The sequence below is a fragment of the Rhamphochromis longiceps genome, linkage group LG17, assembly GCF_057381845.1.
Source record: "Rhamphochromis longiceps isolate RC_006_pf linkage group LG17, R_longiceps_female_GT1.1, whole genome shotgun sequence".
Taxonomy (NCBI): Eukaryota; Metazoa; Chordata; class Actinopteri; order Cichliformes; family Cichlidae; genus Rhamphochromis; species Rhamphochromis longiceps.
In genome coordinates this window covers 13,454,646-13,477,560 of record NC_140573.1, presented here as the reverse complement: position 1 = coordinate 13,477,560, position 22,915 = coordinate 13,454,646, and the positions used below count along the sequence as shown (strand labels likewise).

At 39.8% G+C, this 22,915-nt stretch overlaps 1 protein-coding gene across 3 annotated transcripts in view; it reads right to left on the bottom strand.

Moving 5' to 3' along the window:
• The window catches only part of LOC146649398 (carboxyl-terminal PDZ ligand of neuronal nitric oxide synthase protein-like), a 247,081-nt gene extending 225,121 nt beyond the window's left edge, over nucleotides 1-21,960 (bottom strand). The window contains exons 1-2 of one of the 3 annotated variants that reach the window (XM_085387095.1): nucleotides 21,514-21,960; nucleotides 21,110-21,181 (exon numbers count right to left, since the gene is read on the bottom strand). In XM_085387095.1, coding sequence (XP_085243221.1) covers nucleotides 21,110-21,181; nucleotides 21,514-21,618 — 177 coding nt within the window. In that variant the 5' untranslated portion in view covers nucleotides 21,619-21,960. The remainder of the gene's footprint in view (nucleotides 1-21,109; nucleotides 21,182-21,513) is intronic. The other 2 variants (XM_085387094.1, XM_085387096.1) reach the window with 2 other exon arrangements.
• Nucleotides 21,961-22,915: the final 955 nt, after the last annotated feature.

Sequence of the window (22,915 nt, the reverse complement as noted above, 5' to 3'; positions counted from 1 at the left end):
CATCTTTTTTTGGCAGCAGTGCTCTGGAAGCCGGCTTGGGGTTTTTATCAAAGTGGTCTGTCATTTTAAAATGCTTGAAAAGAGTACATAGCAAAATGTAGCAATGAAATTGCCCCAAAATGCAGACCTTTGCTTCTCAACAGGAACAAGAGGCCCTCACATAATAAGTAATTTCATTATCAGTGATTATTTTGTTTCAATTAACAATTTCTACACTTAAAAATAGCTCTAAATCTACAAAGAAACTATGTAAATGTTATGGATTTTCTGTTTACCTTATATCCATTCATTTAGGTCCACTATGCAAAGTGGGGTAAATAAAATTGAAATTTTTATTTCAGTCAACAGCAACAACAGATTATAATTTTACATAAAAGTACTCAAACAGTAACCGAAAAAGGAATAGGCTGAAGCCTTATGGCTTATATTTATAAATAATTTATCCTAATGCTCACAGTCTACGATTCTGGCAAATTCATCCAGCAAAATTACACTGTCCATGTGAACGGCAGGATTACAAATAGGTAAGTTGAATACTGAATATTTTCAACACAGGAAATACTGGCACAGATTGTAAGCATCCAGTGAGCAAAGGCATTTACAGTTTCGATTTTGTAAACCAGAGCAAATCAAAATCAACAACTCAGAGCAGACTGAAGCAGACCAACAGCGGCGTCTTTCAATCTGTCAAAATGCTTTCCTTTAACCCTTAATCGAAGGTTTTCGGGTGTACACTCACAGCTGTCTGGTGATTTCAAGTGTATTAGGATTTTATCAGTTAGATCCAAATAGAAAACAACAGACAGACACTGAAATATAGTGTCCCATAGACAAGGAACACATGAATGGTGAAGCACAGAGAGATGCCACTGTAGTGCTGTGAGTATAAAGACACTGGCAGGATTTCTGCATCTTCGCTGAGAGCAGCCTGTCATTCTCTGGAGCTCCCGTCCTCGCTTCTAAATGACAAGAACAAAGAGATGATGTTCATCGAAAAGTCTGACCGCCACAATAAAAGCCTGGCATGACAATCAATTAATGGTCACGTGTCACTGGGTTTCTCAGTGGTCAAGAATAAAAATATTTAAAAAAAAAAAAAAAAAAAAAACACGCGAAGGACTCAATGTAGCAGCACCAAAACTCATTTTAAAGTTTAAAGGCCTCATATTTGCTGCACAACACCAGAATCATTTTAAGTGAAGAAACAACCGAGCAGCTCGGTTAGTGTCACAGTCAGTGTGGAATGAAGTGTGCCAAATAGAGGTGGGCGAATTGATCTGCAGATCAATAACGTCGATACTTTGTTTTTATCCTCCAAGTTCAGCATGTAGCCAACTCAATTGTATTGAATAATTTTTTGGAAATGAAAAAAAATATACCTCAGACACACACTATGGGAAAAAGTCCTTTTTGTGTTTGACGGTCAAGTCTATTTTATTTATTTGTACCATTTTTTCCCCCATATTTTACCATAGTTAACCAACAGAAGTTGACCCAATGTGCTTAAAGACTTGCACATTTACATTTCAGGTCTCCAAAATAATAGATGGAAAGCTGAAAGGTGTGTTTTGTTGAGTTAACGAAGTTATTGTGGAAAGTAAAACTCAAATTGTTTTAATGATCATTAAAATGTGGTCAAAATTTGATGATGATTCATCTCTTAAGTCATGACACACTGCTCTCCCCGTCATAAGCTGTGTTTAAAAGGTAAAATCATCTGCACTGATATTGGTAATACTGGCCAAGTATTTACTTGGTAAACTTGGTAAATACCAAAATTTGCAGTATCACACAGCACTCATGTCAAAATCAGCCAAAAGTCACATTTGATCATTTGCCAAAGAAGAAGAAGTCATACTGGTTCAACACCAAACATAACTACTTGTACACGACACTTGTTTCATCATAAATATCGACATAAATACACACGTAAACAAGAACGGACGTTCTACAGCCCGAGAAGGCTCAGCTGTGGAAAACACGCAACAGTTCTCAATATGAAACCAACACGGAGCTGTGCCGAATGAAACTTTTATCACTCTATTCAATATTCACTCGCTGCAGTCAAGTTTCCACAATGTTGCCATCTGACCATAATCCAAAGAATTCCTCCGTAGCAGACCGGGATTGTCAGCACTCCGTCATCATCACCACATGGCTGTTGTTGAAATAATCAACCTTACAGTACTTCCAAGCACCACGGTGATGAAAGAAAGTTACAAAGCTTTCTTGAAATTGTATGATTCCTCTCTTCACTAACACAGAAACAAGAAGAGGAGAACGGTGGAAACTGCAGCTGTCTCTCCTGTGCAGACGTCTGCAGGAATCTGTCGGGCTCAACTACAGCTAGCCTTATCAGTAGTGCTACAGCAAAGACATGTCCCACAGCAAAAAGAGAAGAAACAGGCAAATGAATTTCATTTTAATGGAAAGCATTAAATGTCTGAAACTGCTGTTGCTTATTTTGCTGCTGGGATAAAAGAAAAACAGACCATTCAGAATCTTTTTAATGCCATCATCTTTCAAGCGTTCCTTCCTATTAAAGACGAACATGATCAGTCAGTAGAAGGAGTAAATTTAATTTACTGCTGACAGCTGAGCATCTATACAATCACTGCCAACATAAAACCCTCTGCTCTAATTTACGACATCGTTATGTGGATACGTGTGAGCTCCACCAACACCCTGTGGATGTAATGGCAACAAACCAGCTATTTAAGGCCACTGCAGACTTAATGACACGGTCTACCTTTTGTTCGGTCTTTCATCCGACGGAGGGAATGAAGAGGAGAATTGTAAGAGTTGGAACAACGGGCTGGTGCTGCTCACATTTTTACTTTTAGTCAGTACTTGTGTTTTTTCATCTTTTCAACTTCTAGCGCTAAAATGATAGATGACGACGATGATGACGAATGGTCTCCATGCTACCTCATCCACCCAGCAGACTAAACTGAAATCAATTAGGAGGCACGCTCTCCACTGAAGTGTAAATGAGAGAATAGGTAAGATATCCATCATCTACTCCTACTCCTCTGACATGCATGCCAGCTGGGGTGAAAAACCACAGTGAAGAACAAGTCTGTGGTGTTTCAGAGGTTTGTGTGGGCTGATGTTTTGAACAGATACTAACTGTTGCAGTCACAATGTAATTAAAGCACATGCAGGATTTGGTTTGAGTTGCAAATACCATATATGTAGATTCACCAGCGTGTTTGGCTGCAAAAACAAGGTAAAAACAACCTGCTGAAGTTCACACTAGCATCAGAATGGAGAAGAAAGGTGATTTAAGTGACTTTGAATGTGGCATTTCTGCTGATGGCAAATGGTCACAACCATGTCTTGAGTTTGTAGAGAACAATGCGGAGAAACGAAAGAGAAGATATTTGAGTTCTTTGAGTCAAAATACCTCTTTGACACTAGAGGTCAGAGGAGAACGGCCAGACTCTTTCAAACTAATAGGAAGGCAACAGTCCGGCAAACAATCACTGATTACAACCAAGGTATGCAAAAGAGCATCTCTGAAAGCACATGTTGAACCTTGAAAGCGGCCACACTGTAAGGTCAGAACCGAACACATGCATGGACTCCGGTCAGATGTTGCTGTGTCTGATGAGCCTCGATTACTGCTGCAACACTGAAATGGTAGGATCACAATTTTACTTGAACAACATGAACGCATGCTCAATACCAACCGAGCATTTTGGAATGCAAGTGTTTCCATTAAGTGTGATGCTATCATGTCATTATGGACCAACATCTCTGAGTGATGTTTCCAGCACCTCGTTGAATCAATACCATGATGACTTACAGGAGTTTTAAAGGCAAAAGGAGGCACACCCCAGTAGCAGCTAGCTGCAACTTCACAACAGTTTGCGTACCATAGCTCTTTGACCAACATGATATTTCCTGAAAGCAGTAGAGTAACGTTTCATACACAAAGCTTTAAGTGCAAACAAATCATTTCATTACTATGTAACTACACTAAATTGCTCAGTTTCTCAAGCTTCATTTTTAGAAATAGAAATATGAATGGAGAGGTTGGCTCTGAGTCAGTTTTTGTTTCTGCATTCAAATATTTAATATCCTACTAGCTGTTTCTTTATCATTCATTGAGGTGAATGACTCTAGCTGAAAGAACGCCCTCCACACTATAGCAGATAAAGTTCCTTCAGAGGGAGCACACATGATATAAATGGTGTATTATAGCAAAACTATATTTCTCAGCCTAGTTAAAAACATCCTGAAAAGACAATGGTTGATGCCGCACCGAAAGCAGTGATTTTGTGCTGCTTTCCTGGATAAACTGTGATGGCACCATTTGGAAATGATTCCAAGAAACAGTTGCTGCAGCACCCAAAGATAAGCCAATGCAGACACAGACTCCTCATATTCAGTTCCCATCCTGTCAGACAGACTGAATACTGATCACCTCTTGCTGACAAGGTCCACCCTGTCAGCATATCTTCACATTTTTAGAACTGATAGGAATGTTTGTAATTAATTAGTCATGTAAACGTTTGAGGATGGAGAATGACGCACAACGAGGAGGTCAAACTCAACCACATAAAGTAGTTTAACTGTACATTTAATCCCTGAGATATCTCAATAAAAGAAAAAGAAGGGCACTTTCAACAGTACATTTCAGCTTTTTTACATCATAAAGACATGCTGCTGTAGTTAATGAAAGGCATCTTTCAGTGTGACTTTTTGGGCTTAAACTGTAAGGAATAAATGTGGAAAATTGCAGAGAAATTTCTGGTAACTCATTGCTCAGAATATCCGGTAAATATAAAGAAGAAAATGTTTGTTCATTCACAGAAAATGACTTGTTTTTTATTGATTTATTAATTAGTTTTTTTCTGTAATTTCTATAGTAAATGAGGGGAAAAGGAAAATTCTTAAAAACGGAATAGAATAGAAAGTATTGTTAAAGTATTAATAATATTAAGCCTTCCAGTTGTGAGAAATATAATAACCACTGATAATAAAAAACACAGGTTTTATGCAGAATCAGACATTCAGAATACCAAAGCAGCTGACTCAACAATTACAGAGCCTCTGTGTGCTTGTGTTTTCTAACATGTATCATTACAAATTCCACTGGATTATAACTAGTAATGTTAAAGTATTTTGTACACTTGCACAACAGATGTTTTCAAACCATATAATCAGTACGTTAGGGAGTAAAAGAAGCGGGAGTGCTGGCAACAAAAAATAAAAAATAAAACAGTCCAGTCAGAGAGAGCATATGAAAGACCAAAAAGAAGGAAAATGGCAATACAACAAAGACCGTTTGTGAGTTCAAGGCTTTGTGAGGAGTCTATCCACACAGCGGCTGTGGGGAAAGTGGGGTTGACAGCAGCAGCCGGCAGCTTTAATGAAAGTGTCTGTGGAGGGGAAAAGGTTTCATTAAAACCATATTGGAGGGCAACATCATTTCATCCTCGCGGCCACACACATGCAATGACACACACAGACTCTGGAGATCTAACAATCTTAGTAACCTCCTCATCATCATCCCCTTTCTTTCACTCTTTCATCTGTGGGTGATCTAAAAGGCAGCGAAATCATTTGCCTCAATGCAAGGCGGACGTGCTCTTGATAACACTCCTCGACTTGTCCGGATTTTCGTGCATTTAGGGAGAGTGGGGGCAGTTAGGTAGAGGAGTTGTTAACGCTCGCAGGAACTCAATGACTGAAATATACAAGACAAGTACAAGGTTTAATATTATTATTGTGTCACATATTTACAGGAAATGTCAGCAAACATGCGTGCGCATCTTTGATTTTGTCGAACCTCGTACAAAAGACACGGCTGGTTCCAAAACATTTTAAAAGGATTAATGGAAGCGGGGATGATGATTTGACAGACTCGAGGCTGACAAAATAAAAAGGAAAATGCAGAGGAGGGCAGGGGAGAAAGGCGTGGATGGGAGCTGGCAGCATTAAGAGACAGGAAAAGGATGCAGATAAGCACAGGAGGGCTGAGTGCAGGATTGAGACGCAGCCACAGTGGAGAGATAGGAGGAGGGATGGTTGCAGTGGCGAGATAATGCCGAGGCCTGGGGCTGATAGATGAGGGCAGCTCCAAGGTCAGCCTGAGAGCAGCAGATGACTGCATAACATTATCACTTGGCTGCCGAGTGTGTGCACTCACAGATATGTGAGTTTCAGACCCTTTCACCAGGACGTGAAAGGGTCTGAAAATGTCGTATGCAAAAAAAAATCATCATGATAATAAAAAATTATTTTTAATTTGAGATAAAGTCCAACAAAGCAAACACACACAGCAGACAGAGGTGAGTCATACTTTATAACAAAATGCTTCTAGCGATAAGTTTCAGAACTGGCATCTATCTTGAAATGCCTGGAGGATGTTATCTGCGCATGAACAGAATCCATGAAATAATTCAGAGTAAAAACAACTTGAAAGGTTGCTGACTTTGCACAAAAAGAAGGTTTTAAAAAGCCTTTTTTAGCCCTGGAAGTTATACTTCCACCCCCATCTTATCTGTTGCAGAACTCTCCCATAGTTTGCTTGGTACAGGCCATCTTAAAAGGGCTTCCATCTATAATTATTTACTGAACGCTCAAATAGCAAACAACACAGCAACTTGACCTTTAAATTATGCACTGCAATCTGACTGCTCCGATAGGCAGGACACAGTCACTCTATTTATCAGTGTTCTGCCTGCCAGTTCACCAGAACACTTTATGCAGATGACGCAGCCATATGTACAAGCTAAGTGTATATTCAATATCCAGTTTAGTAATGAAGAGATAGAGAAGGCTAAACATTTTGGAATTTTAGGAATTATTTAATAATTTAATAAAGAAGAAGATTTTACAGATGGTTAAGACCAATGTGAATCATTTTTAGCTAATATGAAACCACACACCCACTCTGAGCAGTTATTTATTTATTCTGTGATATTTTCTCATCTGTTGCATTTCACTAAAGGCATCATCATCCATAATTAAGCACTCACCAATATATACAACCAATCCCTGAAAATAATGGATAAAAATCCTTTTCGGTGGCATCATTGTCTCATTTATGACAAACATTAAAAAAAGAAAACTGGACCATGTTGAATGGTAACTGTAGAACGCTTTATGACAGATCTAAATTTGGACGATCACAGTGCTCAATAAAGGCTAGTGGTTTGCAAAATAGCCTCAAATTATATTTGTGATAATAATATTCAGGACTGTATTAAAAAACAACAACAATAAAAACGCTGAACAATGATTTCATTGGTAACGTCCAGATAGCAGCATTTACTAGTAAAAACAGAATCAAGGGCATTTTCTATCTTTGCTTACCAAAGAGTGTCATATTCAGTGAAGACAGAATACCCGATTTTCTTGCCAAAGTGTGCCAGCAGCAGCACCATTATATTACCATGGCACTGACACTTCCATATATAAAGGAACACAGCACAAGTTTAATGTGAGCCCAGGTAATTGTGTTTCCCTGGAGTTTTTACTAAAGTGTAACACATAACTGCTTAACCACTGTATTGCTTGTGAATGCTTCTTTGCAGGCTGCTGTGCTCTGCATTGTTATTTGACTCTTTTGCAAATGAAACATCACAGAGACAGCCCACTGATGTGAAAAACCCATTTATTTCAGATTTCCACGACACTCTGACAAAAACAATAACTAAAGTAACCTAACCTTGTAACTCTTCAAAAACTCTACAATATTGTCATACATTAAAGTCGAAAAATGCCTGGGATGTTTTATTCTGGATCAAGAAAAAAAACACACCCAAAGACCTGTTTTCCCACCATGTAACCACATCCACTGGCGGATGGGAATTACCGGATTCCAGTTAGAAGTGCGCTTCACAGCCTGGCTTTTGCCTTAAGTGCTGAAACAAGTTTGCCTCTACCTGTAGCAGGACCAGTTTTCTTACATAGTTTGCAAAGTACTGTGCTCAGTCGGAGGTTGCTAAAGTAGCTCCGTTTTTTTACACCCATGCCCGATTTAGGCTTCTATGTGAAATCCAATTCGTAACTTACACGTAACCAGAAACCCCTGTCAGTCCTACGCCATAACCGTGCACATATCTTGAACCTTGTACCTCCCAAGAAGTTAAACACGTCAGGTTGACGCAGCCTGCAACGACTGACTGGTGTGGAAGTTTATAGCATAGGGTTAAAAGGGGAAGGGAATGACACGTGGTGGTGTGTGTAAAGAGGAGAGAGAGTCGCTCTCGGTGAGAGCTGAGCTATGGAAAGCACGCCAACTATGGAGGCAGTTTGCAGGGAAGACGAGCTCTTCAACAACGACAGAAACTATGCAGGGAGGAGCGGTGAGGAGAGGCTGAGGAGGAGGAGGAGGCAAAGGAGAATGAAGGGAGAGAGGAGGGGCAGGAAGGAGGAGGAAAAGCAGAATGAAGGGGACAGAGAAGACAACATACTGAAGAATACAAGGGGGGGTGGGGTGAGGGGAACTGAGGGTGATAGGGATGAAGATAAAGCGCAAAGAGGTGGGGGGGTGGGGTGGGGGGGATAGAAACAGGAGGTAAAATAAAGATAAAGTCTAGAGAGAGGAAGAGGAGAAGGAAACAGAGCATTATTAGATGAGGATAGGAGGACGGGGCTGACGGAAGCAGAGCAGCGAAAGCAGCCGGGGGGGGGAACCTTGTTCCTGGCCGTGTCTTAGAAGTGTTTGGGAAACCGGACGTGTTACTTGACTGATGCAAGTGCATTTGCAGTCCGCTGAGACAGGTAAGTTGGTGTTTTGAAGCTTAGTACACGCACAGTACAAGTTAAACCTACAGAAACGAAAACGATTTTAAGCTCTCGTCAGTAATTTACATTTTGTTTCTCCCTGCCTATGGTTTGACCGCTGACAAACAAATAATGCTCAACAAATTTACCGGATCACTGCCCAACATAAGGTTTATGTCACAGCTGCCCGCAATTAACAGTACTGGAAATGACCAACATCATTTTTCAAATGTATTGTTTTGCATAAAAAGCTGAAAAACATAGTAAAACATAATCATTATTTTTTTTTATTAAGATGCCAAATTACAATTTTTTATTTGCAATCATTGAATAGAATAAAACATATAATATTTTGATTTTCTTCTTAGGTGGTCTAACAAATTTGCTCAGCACCGTTCGTGTAGTTCTTTTGTCTTTGTGTCAATCAATGTGGGAGACCTGCATAACATAAAAACCACTAAAACCATTTTTTTCTTCTCAGTGATGCGACTAAATTACCTTAATTCAAATCTGAAAATGTGCTTTTAAATTTTTTGGTTAAACAGTACATTTGAAAATTCATAAATAACAACAATGCAATCAGGCAACATCTCCTTAGCACGGCATCAACAGTGGACTGGGTTAGAGGCAAATGCCATCCACAGGTGTCACTCATGGAAAACCATGACAGTTGCCTTGCTGGGAAAAGACTGTTTCTGTTATTTTAGCTCCCAGCTGAACAAAACTGAGTGTGTGGGCTTTTAGGAAGAGAAAATTAACAGCTGTAAATCAATGGGTTTTGCAAAAGAAAATAAGGCACTTGACAGCAAAGTGAACAAGAAAACTAATAATTTCGTTCCAATTATCTTGTTTAGAAAAAAAAAATCAAAATTAAAAAAAATTATATTTGCTGAAATAAAATTGAATCACCCAGCCTTACTTACTCAGGCTTCTCAAATTTTCCTACATTTACAACCAGTTCTTTAACCCACTACGGTTACAAAACTCAGATGAAAAAAAATCATGAAATGAAATCTGGGAATGCACAGTGAGCTTGAGATCCCCGTTTTGTCCGATCCACTGCCTAAACTCTAATACATTTCATTCGCAGTAATCAGTGATCTACATCCACTCTTTAAGGTTCTTACGTTAGGCTTTTCACTTCAATCATCGATTAATAAAGCAAAAATTTATACCAAAGAAATCATTTCTTTTTTGTGTGTATAGCACTTTTTGCTAGCACAGTATATTCCTGAATTTCACGCTGTCATTGTAGAGTAAATGATACTGTCAAGCCAGGAGCTCACAGCTGTAAATTACTGACAAAAGCAAAAAGATCACTTTTACATGAAGAAAACCTCACTCCAGCTCCATGACCAATTGCCTTTCACTGCTCAGCAAAAAGAGATGTAAACAAGCATTAAGAGGACAAATCAGGCCTGATAATAAAAGGAACATGAAGGGCACGTGTTTGCAAGTGTTTAAGACAGACAGAGGATAGTCTGAAGCAGGAACTGGTGCATGACGTCCAGTATGCTGGAGCAGAGAGAAACATCTCATCTCTGAAGTTTGATGTCATTCAGTTTATTTCGGACATATTCTAGCTACACCATCTTGCAGGAGGTTGAGAGCTGGGTTATGTGTCCTTACTCCAGGATCACTGTGGGTGCAGAGCAGAACAAGGACTACTATAGGTGGCTGGAGTCCAAAATACTGGTGCTGGTATTGATTAGCAGGAGGCAAAACCTACTGGAGAGCAGCTGATTTATCCCCCCCATCATGTGTGACCGACCCAAAACATAAAAAATAAACATTTATATAAAAAAAAAATATATATATCAAAATGAGATATTTTCAGAGAAGCACAAAATTACTGAACGATTAATGTAATAGTCACTGAATTGCCTTCTTTTGTGGCCCAAGTGCACGTACACATGCGTGCATATCCTCGGCACAACAAGATATACTGCACAACAAATCACCTCACACAAAAAGCAGGAGTTGTGATCTATTTTAAGAGAATTTCTTTGGAGCAATTTTTTCCATAGTGTGAAAACGAAGAAAGGAAAAAGAAAGGATGGAAACTTTTTAGCAAAATTAAGCCTTGAGCCACAAGCAAATCACTGGGGTCAAAGCAGACACTTTACAACAGACAGCTGTAGTGAACCTTCTGAAAGCTCCCTTTCCTCCCAGGCACAGCATCTCTACCACAGTACCTTCCCATGTTTACGCTGCAGGGCACAGCAAAGCAGCAACCAGCTCAGCACTCCAACAACGCCCCCCTTCAACTGTCCTGGATCACCACCGTCCTGCTGCCCGCCCCAGGGCACAGTCAAGATTCATTCTTTGGTTAACTGCTGACATTTATAGAAAGAGGGTGGAGGTTCAGGTGGCACGTTGGGCCACGTAGGGTCTGGGTGGAGTTTGAGGAAATTCCGGCATGAACCGTTGGGAGGGAGCCCTGCAGCATCTGTGTGCTATTACACTATATTATCTTGTCAGAGAAAGAAGATGAGCAAGTGAGGCAGCGGGTTGTGAACGGTGGCAACGGAGCATGTGGAGAAACATAAGCTAAAGGGGAAAAGATGGAGGCAGGAATCAAAGGAGGTAAAGATGTAATTGGAGTGCAGTTAATAGTGCTGACAAGGCTGTTTGCCTATTTTGTCATTGCAAGCTTAGAGGCAGTGGAAAGAGGTGTGTGCGCGCTCTCTTAAAACAGGAGCACAGCTTCGTCGTACACCAACATTCAAACCTGCTGGATCAGAGTTAATTCACTGTCTAAACCTGCAGCAAACACTTTATACGCTTTATATCTTTCAAGCACAGATACATAATCCTCCTAAAAAAACACTTTGATTTACTTTCACATCATCGCTTGCATAGGCCCCCTGATTGAAATAAGTAGAAAATATGAACACAGTGTTGCTCACACAGAGACTTTACTTTGGCAGGCCGCCCAGGTATATTTACAGCTCTAATAGTATATCTGCCAACTCAGAGTTCTCTTTTTTTCCATCAGTTCTAGAGAACTACACCATCCTCGATCAACGGACGGTCCTGTTTGATTTCCTTTTACAAGTTCAGTTGGTGCTAAATACCAAACACCAGCCTGCTCAGGTTGTTCCTGTAGTAGTCCTCAAAATTCATTCAGCTACTTCACCAGCCCCTTGTTCCTCAGTCAGATGGACTCCAACTCTGTTATCCCGAACTGCTTCTACTCAGGAGAGTACCACAACCTGGACGGTGGAGAAGTCATTCAAGCCCAGCTCACCAAGACCACAGAGAAGAAGAAGTGTTGCATGATTTGTTGCACACCTGTTATATGGAAATGTGAGTCTATTTAATCAGTGTTGTTATTCTCGTTCCCTCATTTGTCCCAACTTCACTTCACCCCCAACCAATCACAGCAGATTATGCCGCTGCTACTGCTAACTGTTGTGAATAATAAATGGAACATAGGAAAATGTTCATTTTAATTTTGTGAAGCATATGCAGGGAAACAGAGAAAATGCTTACACATTCTTTATGACTACTAACCAATGATAGGATGTTCTGTTAATCATAAAATCTGAAGAAATTTGTGTCTACGTGCTTCTGCGATCCAATTCACTCAACAACTTTACCACCAAGACTTTCCTCTTTTGCTACAACATCTGCTTTTCAAGCACAGACATGGACCAGGTATCTGTCAAATATCTCCTTTTTTTTTCTTATTTTCTTGAGTGATATTTCTAACGTGAAATCAGGAGAGAAATCCCTCCTCCTTCAACCAGGAGCAAACTGGACAATTTGGTTGTTTGATATTTATCTGGGGGTTATTTAATGTTCCTGAGACTAAAATGTTAATACAAATTTCACAGGATGAGACATATTTCGGTGGCATGGCAGGCGTTAATAATAAAGTAAGAGGGGAGGGATCGAATTAAGTCTGTGTGGCCATTAGTTACAGCGAGGGCTGACAAAGACCCTGGCGTTTCGGAGAAAAAACTCGGCCTCTGATGAAGGGCAGGACGATGTGACAAGCAGAACAGATTGTTCATGGAAAAGGGGGCCACGTGCAAGAGGGGGATTAAATGAAAAGGCCAGGATAAAAGGTGGGATTACAGAGAAGAGCAAACAGAAAGACTTGCACATTTAGGACTACATATTATTCTTGATTGTAGCCTTAAATTTCAACAGAGAAGCCAAGCAGGAGGAGGTGTGTGTTTGCAAACCACATAAAGGCACTGGGTTGCTTAGTCACACATACACACAGTGTGTTGGAAGAGCTGAATATAGCTTGAAGACGACCAAGTAAAAAGCTTACAGACAGAAATGAAATGGAACCTCTCATATACACTGACTAAAAATTATGGGGAAGATTCTTAGTAAGGTGCTAGGCCACTCCGTTCCACCACAATAGCTTCAATTCCTAACAGCTTTGAACTACTCGCGAGACAGAATACCATTCTTAAACACTATATTCGCTCAGTCTGTGTTTTGATGATGCTTCCTGTGCTAAATTTCTACCTCAGATGACTAATCAGCAGTGTGCTGCTAGTGTTCCAAATACACCTCCATGAATATATTCTGCCAACTTCCAAATGTAAGCATATCGCCTATCCTTATCAGGGTTACCGTGAGGAAAACTGTTAGTGTGGTGTGTATTGTCACCATAAAAAAGTCCTGTATAAAGAGTTACAATATTGTGTTCAAGGTCAATAGATTTATCACAGTAACTCGGACTATATAGAGCTATTTAAAACTTTCTTACTACCATTTTTTCCATTGACGACACATAGGCATACCAGGACTCTAAATATCATGTTATCTAATTAGGACTTTATAACATACATGACAATAACAGGTTATAACCATTTAAATACATGTACAATGTTCCTGGAAATACTATACTATATTTATATTACTGTAATACTATATACTATATTTATTGCAAAACATTTAAACACGTTTTACTTAATGAAGTGAATCCTACACGTACAATATCCTCATACATGAAAACAATATCAAATAATACTTCTAAGAAATAAAAAATACTGTTACTGAAAATTATGTATATTAAAATGGGTTTTAAACATAGCAAATAACAAAAGCCTGCACTTTGCACTTGTTTGTACTGCACTACAAACTTTTTTGTACTATAAGCACGACGAAAACAAAGTGAATGTATACAAAATACAACACTTTTCTCCTTAAAGTAAATACTGCCCTTAGAGTGAGCTGCTTTGGTGGAGGTTTGCTTCTTGTTTTTAACTTGGTTACAGTAAGTGGATTAGCGAGAATCCTGATTATTGCTTTTGTCCAAGAGCACCAACAGGGGGTCACTAGTGTAGACCCAGCCTATTGGGGCATTTGGCCCTGTTCACATGATAAACGGTGGACAGGACAGCAGAGTTTATCATGCTTCTACCAAGCTGGGGGGTGACTAAGGGCCTGACAACGGCCAACTAATGAACACAGAGGAAAACGTGTAAAACTTCAGGCAGTCAAAAGATGTTTACCTCTTAGGGCTGTTTTTAAAGAATGCAATGCTCCTTAAAAGCCTGAAAATCCTTTTTTAAACAGCATCATACAGATTAAATTGGGCTTAAATTTCAACCTTGACATCCGTTTTTGCTTTGTTTAATGGCTCAGTTCTAAAAAGTTACCACACGCTGCTTTTCAGATGCACTGACATAAAAATCATGCCTCCAACAGCACTGAGCTGAATAAATCATTACTCCATTAACAATTGAGTTACATACCATTGTTAATTAAGCCTTACATGTTTGAGCCTTTAGCTCAAAGAGATTCCTGTAACAACCTGAACCATAAGTAAATAATGGAGTGTGTATACATGCCATCTCTCAATCAGCAGCTCGCCAAACCCTCTGCTATCTGTAACGAACACGGTAAGTTAAATATTAGCCACTTCTTAAACACACTTACATGGAAATGACAGCCTGCCTGCTAGCACTTCGCTGACAGCTAGCATAGGATAAACCGCAGGGATAAACATGACATTGAGCAAGTGTCCCATAACATTAATGTAAACTACACAGAGGCTCATTATGATCACTTAACCTTCCAAACCAATCGTCTCAAACGATGAAAACGGAATTTAAGGAGCAACTGGGGGCGAAAAGGGAGGGCGGGTAATGAGCCAAACACAGGTCATTATTAGCGCACTTCATGACCTTTAAACTGTGACCTGAAGTTTGAAAAGGACCTCTGAGCTCTGGCCAAAACAAAAGAGAGAGAGCTTGAAGAACACAAAGAGATGCTTTAAAACACTCTACAAAGAAATTCATACATAAGCAAAAATGGTTTAGCATAAATCTTTACCACTTCAAAACAGCAGCGAGGACGGCAAACACTGCGTTTTACTTAAGAGGAAACCCTTTGGATAAAAACCCTCCTTCACACTTCCTGATGTACTTATAAAGACAAGCACGTTTAGCAGGCTTCTTCATGAGCACTCCAGGAGTTTTTAGCAGGCCTCTACTGATCATCCATAAGTCACAAACGTGGTAATAACCTTTATGGACTAGTAGATCTACTCTGAGACAGTTTCTGTGTCGAGTCTGTGTAGAGGCGCAGTTTCTTATTATACCTGCCATCCAACAAGAAAAATCCCTAAAACCCTTTAAAGACAGATAGTGAAACAACAAGCGGAGAAACCAGGAACTAGTCAGCTAAACAGATTTTATTTGGTGTGTTTTAATACATGATGGCATAATCCATTTTTATCCACTTTCTTCCAACCTCTCCAATCCCCTAAGTGGTCCTTGAGCCCAGATTTGAGGCTGTTACACACACAAAAAGCCCACTCGAACAAGGCTACCTTCAATTCACTGTTTTCTACATTTCTCTGTGCTGCACTTTGCTTACTGTTTATGAGCACCAACATGTTTTAGCTTGATGCAGTGCTGTTGAGTCTCTGGCTACAAAGCAAGGAATTGATGACATTTTTCAGAAACATATTATCTGTTTGTGTATTAGGTCTTTTTCTCAGTTTTGCAGAGCATATTTAAAATAGAATCAGATCGACTAATCTGATAATAGGATTCCAGGAATGAATAAGTGAAGGCTACCGTCATTTCACATTTCTTCAGCTTAAAGGACACTTCTTATGTTAACTTTCAACATCATATGTTTTTTTATTTTTCTTCGAACCCCTTTTTTTTTTACCTTTTACTAATGGGGGTCTCTTCTTTTACCTCTTTTCACTCTCTGCATTCTTACACGACTTTGTATTTAATCATTATTATTATTAATATCTGGATCTCTTCCACGGTGTGTCTTTGTCTTGTGTTCTAAACTGTGATTCAGTTCACTGGGAGGTTTGAATGCGACGGGCTGTTTCCACTGACCTGACATGTCCGTGTTATTTCCCCAGCATTACTCTTCAGAGAGTTATTCAGCGTGGTTAGCCACTCAGACATATTAAACATAAAGCCATTGATCTACTGTTGCTGCGGTGAGGACGAACAGTATGTAGGCATGTATGGAAAATACCAGCCAGGTTTACAGAGATCTCACCAAACTGGCTGTTTTTCCCGGTTTAATTTTCGACCTCATTAACTGCGGCTCAGTGTAGATTTCACACTAAATGCCGGCTCTTTTTCTACTGTAAATTTTTTAATGTACATATTCAAACACTTTTCAGAGAGCTTTACCATAAATTAGTTACTCTACAACTTTCTACATGCCATTTACCTCTGTAAATACAATCACACTGCACTGTTCACAAGAATCTGTCAGTTTTGACATTCTGTAGTATATCAGCAAGAAGCTGCAGAGTATCATGTAAAGCAATCATCACAATGCAAAAAGAAGATTCAATACAAATAAGTCACACAACAGATGAGTGTTTGAAGGTCCTTCATAATGCAAGACATCACTTCTTAGAAAGTCCATTTATTAATTCAAGCGGATTACATGAACAGAGCAAAAGCTTCTTTACTTCATTAAAGTCAATCAAATAAAGCAGGTCAGCTCCGGCTGCCAGTAATTAAAAGACTTTTTATCCTGATGGAGAAAGGCTGTCACTTTTACCAATAATGCTCACCTGTCAGCACTACTAACTTTCTGCTTCATTAGTTGTCCCCTTTCTGTGGTTGAAGCAGTTAATTCTCTCCTTGTGAGGACTTGAAATATGAACACTGTTCATATTTTCTGTCTGAAGGGAAATAAGCTGAGGCAGGTGTACACAACAGACATAAACTATACATGTTTGCACACAGTCGATAGAAAGTCTAAGGCAAAGGTACAAGCAACTGTACAATTACTTCACTGGGCCACTTAGCATAGCTGTCACCGTGATAATAACTGGCTCTCCGTGATAATTACAGTTTGGTCACATTAATGTGATGTTGTATCAGGTCCTCAAGCACAGTGTGAAGCTGGATGAATTAAGTCACGGTTCAGGGATATTTAATCATTTCAATTCTATAACTTCTTTGCTGGGCGGCACAAGAAGGTTATAGGTTCATATCTACTGAACAAAAGACACATTTACAGAAGAATACAGCCATTCTTTGGTTGCCATTTCAGTGTTTCCTCTTTAAATTAAATAAGAAGTTAATTACTGTACTGTATTAACTGAGTTTCTGGTCTTTCTTGGAACTGTCGCACGATATTTGTTTAGTCCCATTTCGCTTATTCTTTGCACTGCGTGCTTAAGATGATACTACATTTAATGTACAGTATCCCTCCCTTAGTTAATTATCACAGCTTCCTCCTTCCTCATGCCACACGGTTAAGGGAGTGCTACTGTATTTAATGTAAGCACTGTTAAGACAAACACTGGCCAGACCAAATTACTCCCTACGGGAGTCTGTTCTATGGTGGCCTATTTCTAGCTGAACTTTGTACTGTGTTCGGTCACACAAACATCAGGAAATCAAAACCACGGTGATCAAAAGTCTCTGAAATGAGCTGAAAATAATCATCACAAAACTGCTACATGATTCAAACGTAAACGTCTTTATTCCCACGAGTCTTTGGGCTCACAAGAAGGAACAACTAATTTTAATAGAGCACAAGACTGTTCAGTACTGTAAATATTTCCTCTCAGTGCCTAACTGTATTCACAAAGATTGCACATTACTGTTCAAAACCTCCATCCAATTTCTGCAGTGGACAGTTTGTGCAAAGCTTTACGACAGTTCGCTAAAATGCTAACTAAAACCCAGACTAATAAACTTGCACTGTGCTTTCCAGCCACCAGCTAATTGGTGCACCGAGCGAACACAAAGGTCCTGGTTCAGCCTGACAGCCAGAGGAACTGACAAAGCATTTCCATTTCTGTCTTTTACGCACTCCAGCTCCACCGCTGTGCTCTTTCAGCCCTCACAAATGTCTCGTCAGACACATCTAATCTTCTCATCCCATGCTGCTCAGTCTTCCTACAGTCAGTTAACCCAGCAAAGGGCGATTAATGAGAAATTAATCTCTTTAATTCACTGCAAAGGTCTTCTCTTCTTTTAACCAGATAAGCTGCTGCTGCACTTTTCCAGATTATGATAATAATAAAATTAATTTATGAAGACCAGCACGTAATACAGGATCCTCATCTCTGACTGGTCTGTAGCTGACAGGGAGAAAAAAAGCAAAATAAGACAAGAATGCATTTAGGTGGATTTTATTTTATAGCTCTTTCAATCTGTATATGCAAGTCTATCTTTTCACTAACAGAAGAAAGGAAAAAATGTGACATGATCCTCATTTCAGCTTTAACAAAACAGGTGGAGAAAAAAATCTTTATTAAAATATATCTTTGTCATTTGATGATTCACTATATAACTGCAAAACAGACCCTGAGTTCCAAAAAAAAGGAAAAAAGTTCATAAATGCTTTAGTAACTTTTTCAACATTACATTTCTTTCAGCTGGGAAGTTTCACTAAGTGAAGTGAAAAGTGTTTTTCTCCATTCATTTCTGGAGAGATCATTAATCATTCAACAGCAACGTGCAACACAGTGGGTGTGTTTACTCGTGTGTGTTTTTATGTGTGTGCGTGTGTGTGTAACAAAACGTCAAATCCTGCCGGTTTTTGCGTTCGGCTCCATTCTAGGTGCCTATTTCCTGCTCTGCACTGTTGTCTGTTTGTTATCAGCTACCAGCTTACAGGTGACTCATGCACACAATGAACAATGAAACCATACATCAACCGGTTGCCAGGCAGCGTCCAAAACTTTGACTGACTCTGCAGAAATGGAGTCTGATAGTAACCTTGCAAGAAAAACACAAGCTGCAGGAAAGCATCATTTTGACTAACTTTCACAAATTTCACAAGCTGCCGGTGTTACACGAACATTTCAATTAGAAACAAAACATGAGTGCCGGTAACAGTCAGCTTTGTTTGGTAGCTGTCATATAAAAGACAAACCAGTTACTGTAATTGTGGCAGGGAAATAGGAAGTTGTGTTCACATCTTTTATGATTATTCATCACACTACTGCATTTCAACACCACAGAACTTGGAACCTTGGGAAAAACTAGCATGTTATCTTTTGTCTAGGCATTGTTCTGATTCCACTTTTATGTTGCTGTTCAGGGAGCAGAGAGTAGAAGCATCCAATCTGTGCATTTGCTGTGCTTTGTCAACAATCGCTTCCCCCGGAACTTTCTTCAGCTGCTCAACAGTAACAGCCTGGGAAGCGAGGGGAAAGTTGATCAATTCCATAATGAAAAGCTCTGTTTTGATGTGGTACAAATGAAACGCACAACACTGATTTTTATTTTTATTTTCTGTACAATTAAACTGAAGAAGGACCAAACATTTTCAGGGATAGATAATATACGTCAAGAATCAAGAATAAACACTGTAGGCTGCAAGAATGTTGCTTGATGCCCAGTTGTAGTCCTTAATCCACAGTGAACTGGTTTTATGGGGCAACTCTAACTGCAAGGATAAATAAAGGACAGCGCCTCTATAGCTCCCTTTGTTGTTTCTTTCTAAGTGAAACTAACGGCAAAGACGCATGATTGTCTCTGCCAGTCATAAACCTGCTGAAGATTACAGTGTTTCTACTTTCGGTGATTTCTTTTCCTACTTAAAAAGTCCAGATTTTGCATAAGGTGTAAGCGTGTACTAATCAGTAAATGAATGCCCTAAAAGTAATTAAACAAACCAATCATTTCTGCATTTACCAAAACATACTGGGGCATTCCAGTGCAGTTTTCTTACATAATCACTGAGTGGAGACTGCTTCGGCATACTGGTAACCCAACTCAAACAAAATGCCTTCAGAGTGACTCCTGCAGCGCCCTGATCCCCAACGTGATCTCCATTCCAAGTTTGATACCTGTGGTTTCCCTCCATTGTGTTGTCCAGCCAGTGTCAAACCATTTTCACACCGGAGGAGCCAAACCAATGCTCGTTTTCTTGCCAACAACAACAGCTGCCATGGCAGCATTCCGGGAGGTCCACTTTTTAGGAGCAGGTCACTTCTTTGTTAAAGGGCCAACGAGAGGGGTTTTTTTTTCAACTCTGCTCAAAGGTTGAGCAACTTGCTGAAATGAGCCAATGGCAGAGCAAAACTGAAGTCTGTTAATGAGGGAAAAGTGTCAGCATTTTAAAATAAAATGTCAGCATGTGTGGGGGGCACAATTTTCTTTAAAACCACAAGATTATAAATAGGGACAGAACTAACACTTCGTTTCCACCTACAAGTTCAGCACCAGTCCCCGAAAACATCAACACCTCCAACAACCTACATCAGCTTGCCGCAATATGATTGGCAGACACATTGATTAAGATGAAGCCTTCTTTTTGGGAGTGAAAAAGCTGTAAATCTTGGATTTACACAGCAGAAAGAGGGGGGGAGAGAGGGGGTAAGAGTCACACTCCAGTGCACCGCTTCAAAGGAAACTTCAAAACACTGATGGAGCACATGGGAGACCAAACCTCCCACCAGGCAAGACATGTCAAAGACACTCAAAGGGCTCCACGTTTAAACTCCAAGGTGTGTTCACACAAAACTAATGCTAAATAACAACACTGTGGCCTTCTCCAAGTCAGTTTTACATGGCCTCACATGGTAATCTGACATGTGATTTAAGCATTATATGTAAAATTGATATTTAAAAATCCAACTGAGTCTGTCTCTGAATTAAATGAGTACAAATATTAGAGGAAGCATAATTGCAGTGCTCATTATTAGAAGTAATAACTAAGCTATAAGCCTACAATAAGCTAAAGTTACGTTCAGGGTCCAGTTCAATAGCATTGCGCTCTTCCATCATAATTAGCTTCGCAATGCCGAAAAGTAAACAGATTTTAAAAGAAAAAGAAAAAACCGTGGACAACGTGGAGTCGTGTCCTATCAAATGATGTGGAAAAGGAAAAATATGAAAAAATGCAAGATTTTAAACGGCGTCCTGTCAGGCTCCCTTCCACTCACCCGTATTCTTCTCATCGCTGCCACAATCTCCACTCGGCTGCTCGGCCGCGCCACATCCAGACTGCCAATGTACTAAAATATGACAGGTACAGCACATTAGTGAAAAAGGAAGCTGACTTTCCTTTAATTTCAAACACAAGTTCCTACAGTAAGGTAATAATCAGCCCAGCTTTGGGCAACTTTTACCTCTTGACAAGCTGACAACTTAAGTTTACTGCGTGAGCACAAAACAAATTCTCGGGAGACCCAAGAGTCTTATGCCAGTTACCTGTTTTGTTTACGGTATATACGAGTTAAACAAGGCGCTATTCAGGCACAGGTTAGTTAACGAAGAAGACTCGGTGACATAATAAAATATAAATGAAGTGCTGCGCTAACCACTTCAAAGTTACTTGGAAACTCACCTTTGCCTCGAAGTTGATCCCATGCTGGAATGCTTCCTCGTTGTGCAATGGGATCCTCAGATCGTGCCCATCATCTACGAGGTTGTACTTGGTTTTCCCAGGCATTTTGTTTCATCCAAATATTCCTACTCCACGGTGCCAATAGGATATATGCGGGAACAGCTCGGTTTACCGGGGATAAATCCAAGAAAAGCAATTCCAAATCCGATCAGTGAATGTTCTCCATAGCAGCAAAGCGTCCCGACGCTACCACACCGCCGTCAACAGCGGCCACAACTTCACCGGCGCTCCGGGAAACTGCCGGCCCGCTAACGGTCACCGCTACGGCTTTAACGACACACGCAGGCCGACACAAACAGCGTCATGCGGGGACAGATGTGTTTTCCCGACTTTTCCTGTGGCGAGTGTGGAAGTTCGTCGGGTCCTGCCTCCGGTTCAGGACTCCCCCCACCCCGCCGCCCTCATGGAGGAAAGGTGTGATTGGAGGAGTCCGGGGATCCCGCCTGTTTCCATTGGAGCAGAGACGCGCTGTGGCCATGAGGAGGAGTGGCTGAAACTCTCGTACCTGCCCCCTCCACCCCACAACCTGCCCCCCTCCCTGTTTACACACACACACACACTATAATGGAAATAACCTGAATGACACCTATGCAAGTGGCGTGTATATTTACAGGTGTTTACTGTAAACGCTGGCTTTGGTCAGCAGTAAAATAACCTGTATGTAAACGCACTGCCTGGAGACTGATGCAAAACGATGTCCTTCAATTAGCAAAAAAGTAAATTAATTAAAAAATGTTGAATTTCATCTCTTGTGATGTTATTTAACATTTTTGGAGAGATATTGTGAAGAAGAGATAGCACGCCTTGCTTTTGATCTTTTTGCCATTAAAATAAGAAACACAGCCTTACAGGTGTAGCAAGAACACAACTGGGATTTTGAATTAAATAAAAAGGACAAGGCTACCAACTAGTGGCCACATCTGCTAACACCTAGTGGGAAGCTACTACATAAACGTGCAAGTTAAATATATTGTGATTTTTTTTTAAAAGCACACCGTACTTTTATAAATATTTTTATGAATATTTTTTAAAAAAAAGGAACCGTCACAATAAAACATGATTTTTTAATGTTATACTCATATTAACATCAGGAACTTATAACATGTTATTTAAAAATTACAGTAGGCGTCTAAGTTTTTATTTAAGAAAAATAGAAAAACCTCACTTAGTAGTTTGTTATAATTGTTTACATCTTCTATTCAGAGTCTTTCTGAATAAATTTAATTGAACTTTTTACATTTTATTTTATCTATTATTCTGATGTCTTTTTCTCAACACATCATTTTGAAACCTTTAAATATTACAGGCTTCAGTATTGGGAAAAGGAATTATGATACACTAT